This window comes from Xyrauchen texanus, chromosome 24, assembly GCF_025860055.1.
Source record: "Xyrauchen texanus isolate HMW12.3.18 chromosome 24, RBS_HiC_50CHRs, whole genome shotgun sequence".
In the NCBI taxonomy this organism is placed as follows: Eukaryota; Metazoa; Chordata; class Actinopteri; order Cypriniformes; family Catostomidae; genus Xyrauchen; species Xyrauchen texanus.
Genome location: NC_068299.1, coordinates 8,242,542 through 8,261,175, shown reverse-complemented (window position 1 = coordinate 8,261,175; position 18,634 = coordinate 8,242,542). Strand labels below are relative to the sequence as shown.

The 18,634-nt window shown below is 38.1% G+C and overlaps 1 protein-coding gene across 1 annotated transcript in view; it reads right to left on the bottom strand.

Moving 5' to 3' along the window:
* Positions 1-293: 293 nt before the first annotated feature.
* The window catches only part of LOC127618044 (zinc finger matrin-type protein 4-like), a 124,230-nt gene continuing 105,889 nt past the window's right edge, over positions 294-18,634 (bottom strand). Inside the window, exon 7 of the mRNA XM_052090274.1 lies at positions 294-414. Within this exon, the coding sequence (XP_051946234.1) occupies positions 393-414 (22 nt within the window). The 3' untranslated portion in view covers positions 294-392. The remainder of the gene's footprint in view (positions 415-18,634) is intronic.

The window sequence follows — 18,634 nt, the reverse complement described above, 5'->3', positions numbered from 1 at the left end:
GATCTGCAAAGCTGTCATTGCTCTACGTGGAGGATTTTTTGAGAGAACTCTTTGAAATAGTTTAAGAAATTCTGAAAATGTTTTTTTCAAATTGTAATAGTAATTTTTCACGTTATTAATGTCCTGACTATACATTGTGATCAGTTGAATGTAAGTACAATTTATTTACAAAAGAGCAAAATCTGTATATTATTCCATTATTCCAGTACATTATTCTGTCAGTATATATATATATATATATATATATATATATATATATATATATATATATATATATATATATATATATAATGGCTGTCAGTTAAAAACTTCAAATATAGTAGAAGAACAGTTCCTGTTGCCAAATAACGAGAGTTCATGTGTAGTCTGTGTAGCTCCATATTTCCAGTTCTTCATTGCTGATGTTGTTTCAAACTGAAATAGAAAAGAAAATATATTATCAAACCATGCTCTTAATATCAGAACTAGTGTTAATGTAGAGTATTTATTACAGAATACTTGATTCTGATTGGTCAATGACATCTAGTGGTCTGATGTCTTTGAGTAACAACCGCATATCCACATAGCAGACCACTCATCTGGGTATTGCAAATTTACTAGTCATCTTTACTGCTTCTCGGACCACTGTGCGATCTCTACAATAAGCTAATAAGATAGTTTAAACTCAAATCAATGTTTCATTTCAATGTGCATTTATTAATTTATTGGCAAGTAGGCTATTAAAGAGCTGGATAATGAGCAGTAATATGGTCATTTTCCCTGAATAAACACAAAATTCAACTGTTCAGCAATTATTATTTTTTTCTCACATAATTGCATAATTTCAACACAAATCAATATTGAGTGTATATCTGGAGTCTGGATCTACAGCCACCTACTGGTTGAGACTGGTCAAAGGTGGAGATTGATAGTGATTGATCTGTTTTTTAACCACACCTATCTTCTGAGGATATGGGTTTAAATGAGTAATTTTGATTACTTTTATGCTGCCATTACGTCCTTTTTGAAAGTTTTGTTCACCATGCACTTGCATTGACCAACAGAGCTGAGATATTCTTCTAAAAATCGTAATTTTTCTTCTATATAAGAACAATCCCTTTAATGCTCAGTCGAGTTTTAAATAAAAAATATCTGCCTTACCCTAAACCTTAAACCTTGATCAGTGTGATCAAGCAGGTGTAACATGAAAAACAATTGCTGAAGCAATCACGTTATTTTGTGGTTCTTTTATGACACTTTTGGCTCACGTGTCGACTCTTCAGGACTTGTACATGGTCTTTTGCATTAGTTGAGCTACTGCACAATTTGATAGCTTAAACAAGCTTGCAAATGTAATTGGCTATGTAATTTAACCAATTTATGCAATATTCATGTCCCCAGACCATGATAAGGAATATTCCTTCCATCTGAGCAATTCAAGCTTGAAGTACCACCTGTTTTCTCCAGAGGGCAGTGGAACTTCAGCAGTTTGGACAACGCGGTTATGCAGAGAATAAACCACACTCACCGACAGCGAGCAAAACAAGATGAGAACATGTTCTTGCATTCAAACACAGCTTGATGGACCAAAAATAAGAACGCAGAGATCTCAAGACATGTTTTCTAAACTTCAAACTATGTTTAACTTGACACAGCGACCTAAAAATGTTATGTTTTTGATGCAACACAAACAAGATGCTCCAAAAGCATCTGACGCTGGTGTCCACTGACACGTCCTTAGAAAAGCCTCGCACGTGGTAGTGACGTCACTCTGCTTACATTTAATATATAATTTACCGTCTATAAGTTATATTAATGTTAACAAATTATACCTCTTTTCAAAGGTCTAAGGGTTCAACATTGATATCCGATCTCTGTTTCATGATAGCAATGCTCCAGAAACAGCAATTTAGTTATTTGTGCCAGGATTGCAAATTAAAACATGCAATAACAAAACGGGACTTCATACCTTTGCCCATTGCAGTAAAGTGCAGTTGGTTTCCAAGAGTAAAAATCACATATTTTTGTATATTATATATATAAAATATATTGATTATTAAACAAAAATGATAAACTTTTAAAGACAGACCTGCAGTAAATGCCAAAGTTGTTATTTCAACATCAGTTTTAAAATCATGTTTAAAAGAAAGTTTAATGTTTAAATTAGCTGCAAACAAACAGTGAACTCGAAGCCATAAATCTCCATGAAAAAACAAAAACAAATAGTCCACCAATGTGGCCCAGACACCCAAATCTGCTTTTTAAAATGCTAAAAATACATTTGACTAAGCCATATGTCTAGATATATGCTTTGTTATATTGCTCTTCTACATCATTTAATTCTTTCATTATCACTAGGCAATGTACACAAACATCCCTTTAAAACACATTTCCGTTTCCCTATCTGTCACTCACTCAACATTGTGTCGATGTAGTGACACAAGAGGTCAGACTTGGGAGCCCCAAACACCTCTGATATTTGAGAAAGGGCCAATGAGAATTGATGAGTGGCCTTTGGTATGTGAATGTGTGTGTGAATGGGTGATTGGAACAGTGTAAAGAGCTTTGGTAACCTCTAAGGTTAAAAAAAGCGCTATATAAGTGCAGACCATTTAACATTTGCATGCCACTTCCCTGAAAAAACGGGTATAAAAGGAGACGGATTGCAACCACTCATTCGGTGTTGAGAAATCCACCAGCTGTTACAGTCTGACATGGAGGATTCTGCTGGGCTCCCACCATCTGGTGCAGTCACCAAGTCTGAGGCCGATGCGGAGCTGGAAGCCATGCTTGCCCAGACTGCCGCAAACGTCGGGCTGGAGTAGAACCCTCCATCCTGCCCTGAGTGCTGTGAGAGCTTTGAATCGGGCCCTGCACAAGCTCCCGTTCAAAATGCTGACGCAGAAGTGCATTCTGTCATGCTTCTGGCATCAAGATTGATTCAGTAGACCTGACGGATGTGTACATTCCTTTGGTTTGCCTTGGAGGGTCAGGCATATCAGTACAACGACCTCCCCTTCGGTCTGTCCCTGTCAGCTCGCATATTTATGAAAGTTGCAGAGGCAGCCTTTGCCCCGCTAAGGGAAGTCAATTATCTTGATGACTAGCTGATTCTAGATCACTCTCAAGATATATTGTGTGCGCACAGGGACCTGGTGCTCAGACACCTCAGCCGATTGGGGCTTCAGGTCAACTGGGAAAAGAGCAAGCTCTCCCCAGTGCAGAGCATCTCTTTTCTTGGGATGGAGTTGGACTCTGTCACCGTGACAGCACGCCTCACGAGCAGGTGTGCTCAGTCGGTGCTGAATTGCCTGAAGTCATTCAGGTGAAGAACAGCAGTGCCACTGAAACAGTTTCAGAGGCTCCTGGGGCATATGGCATCCTCGGCAGTGGTTACAGAGCTCGGGTTGATGCATATGAGACTGCTTCAGCACTGGCTTCAGACTCGAGTCCCGAGATGGGCATGGCGCCGCGGTACATATCGCATGGCTTTCCCGCTGATCTTTGGCCCTCGTTTAGCCCTTGTTTGGACCTTGCATTTCTATGTGCAGGGGTTCCCCTAGAACAAGTGTCCAGACGTGTTGCTGTCACAACAGGTGTGTCCAAGTTAGGCGGGGGCACCGTTTGCAACAGGTACGCAGCCTCTGACTCCTGGACATGACCTCGACTGCATTGGCATATCAAATGCCTCGAGTTGCTGGTGGTATTGCGTGATCCCTTTCAGGGATCAAGTGGTGAACTTGCAAGTGCTGCCCCGGGAGGAGGCAGACCCAGACTTGTCATTGCTGTGTCCAGTACACACTTTGCATGTTTACTTGGACCGCACAGAGAGCTTTAGATGCTCTGAGCAGCTCTTTGTCTGATTTGGGGGACAACAGAAGGGGAAGGCTATCTCCAAACAGAGGATTGCCCACTGGATTGTGGATGCCATCGCTTTGGCATACCAAGCCCAAGGCGCAATCACTCCTGGAAGTACGAGCACACTCCACTAGGAGTGTGGTATCCTCTAGGGCTCTGGCGAACGGCGCCTCTCAAACAGACATCTGTAGAGCAATGGGCTGGGCAAAACCCAATACCTTTGCAATATTTTACAGTCTCCGGGTTGAGCCAGTTTCATCCCGTGTGTTAGCAGGTACTGACAGGTAAGTATGCGGGTAGCTGGCCAGGTGTACCACTTGCACCTTTCCTTTAAATAGTGGTAATAGTGCAGCTTAAATTGAGTCAGTCTAATAGTGCTGATGTTTGTGAATCCAGCACATTCTATAATTAACCTAATTTGCATACAATGAAACAATGCATGTTTGCATTTAAAAGAATGGAATATTCATGGCTATACCAGCACGAAATGAGGTTATGCTGGACTGTCGGTGGTGTGTGAATATGAGTGAGTTTTGCACTGAAATACTGGACACTAAAGTGCTGCAACTGTTAATGAATTCGTCCAACAGAGATTCAAAAATATTAACTGATTGGCTTGAGCTGTCACAAGAGAATAGAGTGAATCACAGTTAATTTAGTAGACTGCAGTGAATAAAATGTGCAGCGTTTTTGCCTCACACTAACCCATTTTCTTTGATGGCTCATAAATGCAGAACTGTCCTCCATTACTCTGAAAAATAAACTGTTTTTGATATACCCTGCAATAGAATCAGCTTAATCTCCCTACATTTCTCTTCTCCAGACTTCTTTCTGCTTTTTTTCTTTTGATTCTTTCTAAACTCCTCCCAACATTAAATGAGTCGAAACTACAGTTCATAGTGATCATGGCTTCCAAGCTCCAAAAAAGATATAGATGTACTACAATAGCTCCATTTAAATAGTCCAAATGACTTGTGTGGTGCCAATAGCTTTGTGAGAGGCACAGACCGAATGAGTGGTTTGAAGTCTTCCCCTCCAATGAAGCTTTGAAAGCTTCAAACTTCAGATTCAAAATATGGCACTTTAACGTGTCACACCAGGTTTGACACCAAATGCTGTAGTTCACGTATGTGGAAAGCGAACACAGCACACAAGTCTAAATATTTATGCAATTCTGAGATTTTGCTTTACATTTACAAGCAGTACAACTGCTAAATTCAAAGGCTTATCCACTTTAAATAGTAAAACACCATTCAAATTGTTTTGAAGACTATGTACTGTTTAACAAAAGACTTTTCACGTCTCATAGCCAGATCTTCAGCAACACACATTTCTAAAGTGTTGTTATAATACTGTGTGTGTGTGTGTCTGTGCTCACGGATTGTTCTGTGTTTAGTTAGTCATGGAGACATCCGTCACCTTGGAAACCGTGCCAAAACTGACATCCCAGGTGAAGCAGAGCTGCCATCACTGCCAATGCCAAAATAAGTCAGAGGTGTTTGTGTGCGAAGGCGCCAGAAGGGTCACGATCCTCCTGTATCTGCTCAAATCTGACGGCGTGACAGCAGAAGCCTTCCCCTTCAGATTCGCTGTGAGGGCAGACTCACGCTGGATATGCTCGGGTGCCTGTTTACACGAGCCTTAAAAAAACACTGTCAGCCGCTGACTCATCTCTGGAGTTCCTGGTGAATTATTGGTGTGTCTTTTGTCCGTTTCCTCTGCCTGACTGGCTGGGGCTGGACAGCTCTCCTACATTAGACTGCACATAATTTGAAGGCCATAACATACTGGCAACTTTTTGAGCCTCTGCAGACAATTTAAGCTTGTGCTCCATTATGCATCTCACGATGACTGCTATTTATTTGTAAGACAATGCATTTAACATTTTCTTTGCCACCGAAAGTGGCAAATTTAGCCTTGGCTGTCCACACTGTAAACAAAAATTTAACCTAAAAGTGCATTCAATATATATATTTTTTATTTGTCATTTTGGACCTAGGGATGCAGAATCATTCGAAATCAATAGTTTTCTGTTACCAATGCTAATGCAGAAATGCACTACAGTATTGTACACAGTGAGCCATGATTAATTTAACTCATGGGTGAAAATAACAGGGTGATTACTGAAATCAAGCTAGTAGTATTCAGCTAGTCATGTGATACTAACATGGCAGCCCCCTGGATTTAAAAAGCTTTTATAAGGTCACTGGTTTGACTAGAGTGACTAGAGATTACTCATGTGAATGCTCATGAATTTATACATTTGTTTGTAAAATTACAATTAAATTCTTTATGAGTAAAACTTTTAAAATGAGGACGAAAATAAATAAATAACTGAATGCACCATTAAGAAACATAATTACATAAAATATTAAAGCTGAAGTTTGTTATTTCTGCACATTCAGTGTCACCAAACTACATAAAAAAATAATAATAAATAAAAAAATAAAAAATTATATATATATATATATATATTCAATAAACAAAGTCCAGCCCCAAACTCATGCAATTGGTTGAGTTGGTTGCTGTGTCGGGTCGGTCAGGATGCTAAAATAAACAGCAGTGTTACACTCTTTGGGGAAATCAGTCAACCATTGGTTAACTTATAGTTGTCTATAAACACCATTTAGCACAATTAGTTTTTCTTGTTTTGAGCATTAACCGAAGCATTCGGGCCCTCACGGCCAGACTGTGTAACAGCTTCTTCCCCCAAGCCATCAGACTTCTCAATACTCAGAGACTGGTTTGACACACACGTGTCCTGAGTTGCACTTTAATAACTGTCACTTTATAACTGTCTACTACCTCAATAACTGCTATGTGCATAGAACATTATCTCATAGTATGTTATGTTTACATTTTTAGAAACTGTCATCTTTTTGCACTACTGAGTACTGGTCGGCGCTGCACTGTCTATTGTCCTGTTCATTGTCAGTAATTTGTTGTACTGTCCCGTACTTTGCACATGTTTGCACATGCACTTTATATAGGTATATATAGGTAGTTTATATAGGTATTTTATTTCGATGTGTAGTCTCATGTGGTCCTATGTTGGTCCTTTGTTGTTTTTATGTAGCACCATGGTCCTGGAGGAACGTTGTCTCGTTTTGCTGTGTACTGTACTAACTGTATATGGTTGAAACGACAATAAAAACCACTTGACTTGACTTGACTTGATTAACCTCACTAAATTTTATTAGATTTCTCTGATAACATGAATTTATATTGTATTAAATTTTTCTTCTCAAGTATCTTGTTTTGAGGATGTTTATTTGTATTTTTTGGGGGAAAATCACAATATATAAATAAAGTAAAAAAAAACAAACATTTTATGCAGTGTAAATTGAGCTTTTTGGTGGCACAGGCACAGAGAAAAACCCTGGCATATAGACTAATGAGGATACAGTGAGCCTAGTTATTTATGTCACCACCTGGTAGGGTGCTAACAAGTTTTGCTATGGTGCATTGACACAAAGTAATTGGCGAGGAATCTTACTGCACCATTTAGCATCTAAAATTACGGTTTATCCTTCATGCTCCTCTACCGGCACACTACATGGCCAAAAGTATGTGGAGTAAACTTTTGCCATAAAGTTGGAAGCACACAATTACCATCAGTGGTGTAGTCCTACCAAAGAAAGTGTGTGTTGGGGTTCTGTTCCTATAGATTGTACTTTACTGTAGACTGCGTAATCTGCGTATAGAGCATGGCGGAACTGCAACTCTGTACATTTCGTAAATGGGTCATTCCTACAATTCGGTGACATTCCGGCTTTGAATCTGTTGAAAAATATAACATACATTTAAAAGTTTATTCATGTTTCATCATTAGGGACATATTAAAGATTGTATTAGTCATACCTGTCAAGCTAAATTTATAAAAAATTCAGATGTCCATCCAGTTAAATGGGCAGCATCAGGGTGGACAATAACAAGGTGGAAATTCAGTGGATAAATTAGCCACTACATGGTCTGTGATTGATATCTAGGAAACATATTTGTAAACTAATATTTATATTTTTATTTCTGTTAACATAAATACTGTATATTGATATTTGAAATTATATTAATTTCCCAATATATCTTCCCATAACAGGGTGGAGATTTTATGCTTGACCACATATGACTAACACTACAAAATAATAGAAAACATAAATAAAACAATAGAGTTATAAACTTCAAAGTAATTTTGCGGAATGGGTGACTTGCTCCTCCAGTGTGTTTGATGTAATTTCCTAACATACAGTATATCTTCAATGAAAGGTAATAGTATAATGACATAAATGGGTGTGCGATAAATCAAGGGACACACAAAAAACCTCCACTATCAGTGTTAAAATCATACATTTACAACAAATGAATACATATTAGTGAGAGAATGTAACACTAAACTCTTAACTGTATGAGGGGGTAAAATAGAAATCCAATGATTTCGCATTTATTTTTGTCAAAGATGTTTGACATGCAGTTTTTGGTACATGTGAAAATGATACAGTGCAATAGAAAAGGATTTAAATTATTCAAAATTTAACTTTTAAGCCTACAGAAGTGTGTAACATTATAAAAAGTATTTATTCTTTTTAACAAGCCAATCAAAATTGTAATCGGGTGAAATTAAATTACAAATACCACACACACTTGTAATGGGGACTCAAATGACACAGAATGACCCATATTTACAGGCGTTCCTGTGCGAGATGATGCTTTACATTGAAAAACAGCTTAGACGGACACAAAAACACATTCAGTGTGAACATCCCCTACTAAACTTAAAATTAAGTTTTTAGGTTCCCGGCATGGGGGGGTGGGATCACCAATTCGCAAACAAATGCCACTTCAGGGCGTAAAGCTGCCTGGTAGAGAGAGCTCTGGCTTGGTTGATCATGTCTACGACAGCAGGTGGTAGGCCACTTAGATCTTCCGCATCCCGTCCAGGGGCCAGACGTGGAGGTTCCAGAGGTCTGGGCGCGGATGTCAGTGGGTTCCCCGTCCCTGAGAAAGGAGGTCTTTCCTCAGGGCAATTCGCCAGGTGCTGTCGCGAGGAATGTTAGATCCGAGAACCAAGTCTGTATGGGTCAATAGGGGGCCAGTAGAGTGTCCTCCCTGACCTTGCACAGCACCTGTACAAGTAGGCTCACTGGGGAAATGCATACTTGCACAGCCCCCGGGGCCATCTGTGTGCCAGCACGTCTGTCCCAAGGGGAGCCTCCACTAGGGAGTACACGAGCGGGCAGTGGGAGGTCTCTTGGGAAGCCTTTTATACCTGTATGTCCGGAGGAGGGACATGCAAATTTTGTCTGCCAATTTCTCATGGGCCTTTTCTCAAGTTCAGAGGTAACCGAGGCCTTCAAGAAAGACCCCTATTGTCGCTTCATGTCACTTACAATGGAAGTCAATGTGGCCAATATTTGGAGGGTTTAAAGACAACAATGTGAAGCTCATAATTTTACCAAAGCACTTACATGAATTCTTCTGTTAAAATGTGTGTATTATTTGAGCTGTAAAGTTGTTTTACGATTTTTTAAGAAACAGAGGAAGAAGTCTAAATAAATTTTTCTGGTAATCAACATTATGTCACAAATGCTCTCGATTGAGCTTAACTTTTATTAATCCCAAAATATTCTTTGTCTAACAGCCTGACCAGCTCACAAGTGTCCAAAACTCTTCAAAAACCAACACACAGACCAATCTGACTAGGCTAGGAGACCAACAAAGACCAGCAAATCAACTTGGACTGGTTAAACAGGCTTTTTTAAGCAGGGTATACCATAGTATTAAAATGTACTTTCATTAGAATAAACAGAATAGCAAAACCTGTTAATTAGAAAGGGATGTCCATTTACTTTTGTATACTACATGTAGTGTATTTGTCAAGTTTTGCATGTAATGTACAGCCTAGACAGTCCATGTGGGATGGACCATTTAGCCTTTCCTCTTTCCTCCCCTGAAGTGAGACTAGAAATTTACACTACGGCCAGACGGCAATGTCAGGAAAGGCAATATGATAGTACTTGTGTTAGATGCTTCCCTTGTGAGCACTAATAAGCAGCCTCTCTCATTTGGAGTGTATTTTCACACTAGACCTAACAAGGTGTGAAATCTTAATGATATTGCCCCAGAACACCACTACTTAGTATGCTGAAGAAACTTTTTTGTTATTGCACTGTTAACGCTAAAAGAAAACAGCTTCAAATCTCCAGTGTTCCCCTACACTAACTCATGCATCATCAGTACATTATTTAACTACAGGATTTTGAGTTGAACCGTTTGCTGATGTGTTTTGGCATTGACGCCTTACATCCATTATGAGGTTAGAAAGCGCTCCCATTCCTCCATTACAAAACCCAAACATGCCAGCATTTCCAGTGATATTAAGACACATCCTTCAAGACAAATAAATACTAACTGGGGTTTTACTAAGTGGAGTTTAAGAGGTTCAATTCCAAAATACTTAAAAAGCTGTGCAAAGTTATTTTCTAAGGTTTAACTACAGCTTAACTTCATGAATGCAAGTGATATATGCAATCTTAGAAATTACACATACTCATTAATCACATTTGTTAGATGAAAAATTTCACAGATATTGCACTACTAAAAGCAACTTCTAGCCTTTAATGCAAAGCTGGGTGTTTGTGTGACTTATAAGATGCAGCAGGAAAAAGCTGAGAGAAGGTAAAAGAAAGGAAGGCAGTCGGATTAAAGACCCATGCTTGCCCTGCTGAAGGACAGGAAGAGAAATCTGTTTTTACAGCCAGTCTCTCTTTATGGCTGTGCTGTGCAGGGAACTAATCCACAGAGACTGTCAACCAAGTACTCGTCACCCCACCAAAGCTCCTTACACAACTCCATGCTCATCCAACGGGAGCCGTGCCCACATCAGCTCATGCCCCACCGTCTGTTGGAGACAGGATGGTATAATCCCCAAAGCCACTCTCTCACCCGGCACCCAGTCGCACATTAGACAGCTCATTGCTGAGTTTTATATATTAGCAGCAAGATGAAACTCATTTGTTGCCTGTCCATCAATATCAATCTTCCCTGTGAATGAGTTCCAATCTCCTGGAGTGAGCCAGGTGAACTTCAGACCAGAAATATGCAGACGTGAATGTTTGGCCAATTCTTGGCAAAGGACACGGTCCCATTATAAACACATACAGGTTTTACTTAATTATAATGAATTAATTGTCTCTGCTCACTTTGGATAAAAGCATATGCAAAATAGCATGGCTTTTTGTCACATTCTTGTTGCAATGCAGATAGGTCAAGCAACTATTTTCTGTCTCTTTTTTGTTGTGAACTGGAAATGCTATGAGTCTGAGTTTGTCTGATGAACTCCTCAGATCAGCTCTTTTCCACCAGAGATGGTAGTGTCTGCCTATCCTTGGCCCTGATCCCCAGGGTTTTCTCTAAAGAATGGGACTGCAGTTTAGAAAGAGTGATTACACAGGTAGAGGAAGCCCGATGATCTGGAACCTCCTATCTTGTTCCAGGCAGCCCAAGGGATCCATAGAAGTAGATGGTCTAAACAGTGGTACAGACAATTCAGATTACATTGCTCTTATCTAATCAATCAGCATGGCTGTTGAAATAGCCTGCTGTTCCTAGTCTCTGCTCCATTCATCCACAACCTCATTCTCTTGCCGTCTCTTTTCATTCCCTCCTTCCCTCACCCCTTTTTCCAATTTTGTCAAGATGTGAGCCGAAGGTATCTCCTATCAGGCACTCGTCACACCACACTGTTTTCACACTAAGTATATGGGTCACCGAACATCTTCTCTATCCTGAGCTCTCTCACTAGGGTTGGGAATTGAGAACTTGTTCCATTAAAAAAAAAAAATATTACCCAAACCAATTGATTTTCATGAAGTTCCATTAATGGTTTTCATTAGACGTGAAAGAATGGGCATTAAATACGTGTTTCATGCATTACTATTCAATGCTGCAGTGAATCTGACAATAAAAACAAATTACTATTATGAGCTGGTTATTTTTAATGACTAATAAAATAAACAACTTATGAATCACTTGGAGTGGTTAGTAATATGACTCACTTACTGAACCGCAAAGTCATGACCAACGCATATTGAACCGAGAATTGTTGCTGTGTTATGTTATAAATAGGGATGTCCCGATCAAGGCTATAATAGTTTTGAATTTTTTATTTAGTTTTTATTTCTATTTAATTTGAAAATTTTCACTCAATTTGTTTAGGTTACGTTTTGATAAGCTTTATTCGTTAGTTATTTGTTAGATTTAGTTTAGTTTTTCAATATATTTATTTTTTAGTTTTTATTTTAGTATTTATATTAAGGGATACTGGAGAATGGGAAAAACAGGAATTTGTGTGTGTACAGCTGGACTCCCTAATGTTCAAGTTGTAAATATTATTGTTGCGGGTGGCCGCCAAGTAGGATTTTGCTTAGGGCCTCCATATGCTTACAAACGTCCCTGCTAATAGTACAGCTCTGCAATCAACAAAATTTTCCGTGACAGAAATATAATCTGCGCTGGTTAGGGGAGGAGGCTATTGTCATATAGTAGTTATTTAATGCTACATATGGTAGTCAAAGAAAAGCCTCCATCACTATCATTTACAGCAAGGGTGCTCACACTTCTGTGGAAAGAGATCTACTTTTTCATGTTATTGCAGAAAGATCTACCATACACTTAGTGTTGGGGAGTAACGGAATACATGTAACAGGATTACGTATTTAAAATACAAAATATAAGTAACTGTATTCCACTACAGTTACAATTTAAATAATTGGTAATGAGTATACAGTTACATTAAAAGGATTTTGACTACTGAAGAGATTACTTTGCATTTTACTGTCATTTGTTTCATTTAATAATTAGTCCTTTCAGATGGAAATAAATTATACATAAATGATGCGATCCAAAGTGCATTTGAACAGTGGTGAAACACTTTCTTATAATGTGTTACATTCATATGAGCAGACATAGAAGTAAGTTTGGAGCAGAAGAAACATAAATAACTCTTGTGTAAATTGTCAAATTACGCTAAGCTAAAATGCTATTTCTAGACATTGTACATGCACATGTTACCAGGCACGATAATATATTTTCATCAAGAAAATTCATAGATTTTTTTCTAGTAAGAACTTTTGATATTAGGGCAAAAATTGTATTCTTGAGAATAATTATTGTATTGTTTTCCTGTAAAAAAATATCTAAAAATCTTTAAAACAAGATCTTGTTTATATTGTTTTTGAAACAACACTGCATAAGATATTTAGATTTTTCAGATAATGTATTTTTAACATGTGTATTTTGTCATACTGTACTGGCAGAGTTTTTATAGTCAAAACAAGTGAAAAAATCTACCACTGCTGAAGAAGTAATACAAAGTATTTAGAATACGTTACTGACCTTGAATTATCTAAGGGAATATGTTACAAATTACATTTACATAAATAATTATATATAGTTATCTTTAAATATTTAAAATATATATATATATATATATATATATATATATATATATATATATATATATATATATATATATATATATATATATATATATATATAAATAAAACAAATTGTTAAGATAAATAAAATGCATTACATTCTTGTGGCAGAAGAGTTCATCATTGATAAGACAATACAAAAAGCGGCTTTAGAATACAATGTATTGTTTACTACCATATTATTGATCATAAGTCAATCATTGGCATACAGTTCACAGCAATCCATTTCACAAGGGAATTTGTCAATCACTTGGAGATTTATTATGAGGGCTTGTTTAAGGGCCCATCAATGTACACCTGCATCAGACAGATGTAGCGTCTCGGGTGCATTGCATCATAAACATAGCATTTTTTAGGTCTGCTGTGTCAAGTTAAATATAGTTTTATACTTAGAACACATCTTGAGATCCAGGGAGTGTATTTCAACACTTGATATCTCATGAGAGACGTTTTGACTCTTCAACAGCGTGTTTAGATTATGGTACAGCTGTTGTTTTACAACAGACTCATACTGCGGCGGCCGATCCTGTGTGTCTCCCACCTCCGTGCATTGAGGGGGAGAGACACAAGGAGGGGCACTCGGTGGTGAGGTTAGACCTACAGCAACTTGTGCAGCGGAAGCGTGCTGGGCCCATAACCCTGAGTTTAATTGTTGATTCAGACTACTATCCTTTTGTTTCTCTGTGCCTTTCTCCCAAAATGGCTTCTTGTCTTTCCATATAGAAAATTAAGTTTTCATGTAATTATAATCCCATGCAAGGTCTCCCCAGCATCCCGTTATCATAGATTTCATGATAGCAATGTCTGCGGTTTTAAATTAACCTTCCCTTGGACAAGGATCTATATGAGTTTTACACGCTTACTATCCTGGCAGATTACTCCAACTTAGTTCTGTGTTAAAGCCTTTATTATTTCTGAACATCCAGTCTCAGGGTGTTTCCCCTGGCATCAGCTGACTTATCTTGTTCCCCATTCTCACAACTCAACAAAGATTTTTCCTCCGCAGTGATACAATAAACACAATCAATTTGATTACAAAATATTCTGCAAACAAACCAATGTCTTGTTAATTTATATTTTGTTCAATTAAAAAAATATATATAAATGAATTAAAAAAATTAAAAGGCTGCTATTTAATTAAATATGAATGTACTCTGTATGCTCCTCATGCTACAATTTGCAGTCTGTTTACTGTCATCTGCTACAAACAGAGCATGTTATGCGCATGGCGGTGTTTTTCCTGTATGAGCCAAGGAGGAGCTTTAAAAGGTATGAGCAGCTGGCATCAAAACAACATTGTCTCCACACATTTACAAGCGCTCACATTTGAATTACATGCAAACTATATATTTATCTCATTTAATCGCAGCTTTTGCGCTTAAATAATCTCAATAAGACATAATGTGATTTTTCATTTGCAGGCAGAATGTTTACATAATCATATGTCCGATGGTATTAGTTTTTGGTATCGGAGTACCAGTACATGAGTGCAGTATGGGGACATCCCTAGTTTCAAATACAAAATTCTCGAACCAATTGATTTTCATGATGTTCGTGGGTTCGTGGTTCTCAAACATGCGTTTGTCTACCGATGAGTTTGGTACACCATGCAAAAATTATCTGTCAGTGTTTTCTGCACAGTCTAATTCTCAAATGAATGACTCTTCACAGCCAGTTCATTTTAATCAAATACATACTGCAGCCAGTCTGATTCCCGAACAAATTACTCTTATGCGATGGTTATTTTTAGTTAATAAAAAAAAACATACTGTGTGACCAGTGTAGTCTTATTCCCAGACAATGACTCTTACTGTAGGAGCCAGAACCAGTGTATTCTGATTTCCAAACAAATCTATTTTTAGCCATTGATTTTTATGAATCTAAAACATACAGTTTGACCAGTAGTCAGATTCCTGAATGAATGACTCTTATAAACTGGTTCTTTTAAGTGAATCTAAAAAATACAGGAAGACCGGTGTAGTCTGATTCCCAAAAAAATTACTCTTATGAGCTATTTTATAGTGAATCAAAAACATACTGCACAATAAGTGTATTAGTCAGAGTCCAGAGCAAATTACTCTTATGAGCCTGTTATTTTTAGTGAATAAAAAACATACAGAGTGACAATTAAGTTAGAATCAGAATCAGCTTTAGTGCCAGGCATGCTTACACATACAAGGAATTTCTGTAATCATTAAGTCCTGTGCTTTTTGGTTTCATTGGGACAGGAATGATGATTGAGCGTTTAAAGAAGTGTGGGACTTCACACTGCTCCAGTGATCTATTGAAGATCAGTGTGAAGATGAGGGCCAGCTGGTTAGCACACAATCTAAGACACGAGGGTAAAACACCATCTAGGTCCTGTGCTTTCCTTGTCTTTTGTTTTCGGAAGACACAGCACACTTCTTCACAGATCTTAAGTGCATGTTGAGTAGCAGGAGGGGGGAGGAGGGGGGTTGCAGGAGGTGTTAGTGTTTGTGTGAATTGAAGGTCAGAGCGTGTTTGGGGTGTGAGATTGGGCCTTTCAAATATAAAGTAGAACACATTCAAGTCATCAGCCAGTTGTTGGTTCCCTACAGTGTTGGGGGAAGGTCTCTTGAAGTTAGAAATGTATTTCAGGCCGCTCCATACTGATGCAGGGTCAGCTGAATACTTGTTTTTCAGCTTCTCAGAGTATCTTCTTTTAGTCAGTCTGATTTCCTTATTCAATGTGTTCCTGGCCTGATTGTACAAGACTTTATCCCCACCTCTGTAAGTATCCTCTTTGGCCTAATGAAGCTGCATGTGTTCTGCTGTATACCATGGTTTGTCGTTGTTGAACGTTAAATAGTCCTAGTAGGTATGCACATACCCTCCTAGAAACTGATATATGATTTAACAGTATCTGTGAGCTCGTCTAAATTGGTGTCTGTCGCTTCAAAAACACTCAAATCAGTGCAGTCAAAGCAGGCTTGTAGTTCCAGCTCTGCTTCATTGGACCAACTCTTTACAGTCTTTACTACAGGCTTAGCAGATTTTAGTGTATGTCTGTAGGTTGGAAGATGAACGAGACAGTGGAATATGCATCCTTTATTGTTGTGTTGCAATGATCCAGTATATTTCTGTCTCTGGTTGGGCATGCAATGTGCTGTTTGTATTTGGGCAGTTCACGTGTGAGGTTTGATTTGTTAAAATCCCCAAGAATAATAATTAGATTCCTTAACTAAAGACTCTTGTGTGCCAGTTATTTTTAATGATTCAAAAACACTAATGAAACATTCAGGGCTGCGTTTTCCAAAAGCATCGTTAGCTAAGTAGATAGAAACCACTGGCGCCATTTATGCTGCTAAGTTTCTCATCATTCACACTAAAAAGTAAAAAAAAAAACTTATTGCATTTACTGAAATAATTTTTTTTCTCAAATAATTTTTCCACAAATATTACAAGATTAATGGAACCTTTAAGGAACCATAATCGTTAAGAGCAACTGGAATCAGAACCAGACTTGTTAAATTCCCATATTATCTCTCACGTGCCCCATTCTAACCATTTGTCAAATAAACGCCATACTGTCAGCATTCTTGCTCTCGCCTGCACTAAATCACTGCCTTATCCAGTCCAAAGCCACTGGGCACTGCTAAAAATCTCCTTAAGAGTGCTGACGAGTGAACAGAGCTCAGGTAAAAGCCCAGTCGCTGGCCTCAAAGTGATGTAGTGAGGCCGGAGCCAGCCTGTCTTAAAGATAACGGGTTTGTAATCGCAGCTGGGCAGACTCTTGAGCTCCTGAGCAGCAAACGAGATAAGAAACCACTCTTAGAGGGATGAAAAAAGACAGACAGTTTTGTGTGTGGGCGGAGATGGGATACGGTAAAGAGGAAGAGCTTTCAGCACCCAAATGCATGCATTTAACTCTCCTTGACTTTCACCTGAGGTGCCATATTCATGTCTGCCAGTCAAGCTACTGAAAGGCAAGGAAGAGTTTACTGTAGAGGCAATCTCATTTAGAAGCAGTCAGATCTATTTTCACTTGATGTTGCAGTTTGTTTGGGTGATTTGTGTATGATGGAGAATATAAAAAAAGGGAACGTTATTGATGATTCTGGGTCTACAAATTCAGGAGGAAAACAAGTTATTGTCCCTGTTTTGGTGTCTCTTTGATAACATCCTTACTATGTAACTCTCTCTAATATAGTAAGCACAGAACAAGCTCTTAAAAATCATTAGTTTTGGAATCGGACAATACGCAGCTCACAATTTACTTAATCATCAACAAAAACAAAAAACTGTTTTAAACTTTTTGTACATTCCTATCCATCACCACTCCATCTGAGCTTTGTGTAGTGTGCAGCCACCCTTATTGTATGTTAACAATTGAAAAAAAATATATATATTTTTTTCTCCTAAGAAAGAGAGTATGAGAGAAATAAAATAGACAAGACATCTGAGCCTAGATATTTAACCTTGATGCTTAAATAGAGAAATTAAAGAAATAGTTCAGGTTCATTAGAAGTTAAGCTGAATTGAATTTTTTCGACTCATCCCTTGTTTTCTTAAAAAAAAAAATTGAGGTTGCAGTGAGTCACAATGGAAGGTCAATGTTTGAAGGGTTTAAAGGCAGAAATTTGATAATTGATATAAAAGCTTTTACGTTATTCTGCTCTTAAACCTTGGGTATTATTTGAGCTGTACAGTTGTTTAAATCGTCATTTTTATGGCCGCTTCAAGGTTTATGGCATTATGGCAACACAGTTGTAAAATTGCATATAACTTTACACAGAAAAGGTTAGTTAGTGATTTTATTGCACTGCATTCATAACTGTGCTTAACTGTAACCCAGAATTTGCATTGCACAATCTTGTATATTGTATCAATGCATAGTAGTGGCTGTACTTTTGCAGTACAGTATTTTAGTGTTTATGGATTGGCCCCATTCACTTCTACTGCTGCAAGTGCCTCACTGTACCTAGATTTTTGCCTTTTTTTTTTTTTTTTGGAGAACAGGAGGAACAAGTCAACATTATGCCACAAATGCTGTCAGTTGAGCGTAACTTGTAATAAACTCTATGAGAACTGAGAACTCGATTATAGCTGCACCATGTACGATTTTTTGGTTAAAAATTAACAAATCCAAAAATCCAAATCCAGTCATGATAACACACAGTCTATGTCCTCCTAAGCTGAAATCATGAGATGTATCTGCCAGATGTACTCTTCTGCAAATTTCTTGCAATTTAAATTTCAACCACAAATGTTGCTAGAGAGCACAACATTACGCTGTGCATCTTTAAGTCTTCTTAGCTATGAAAGACCCAGGCCCGGTTCTACGG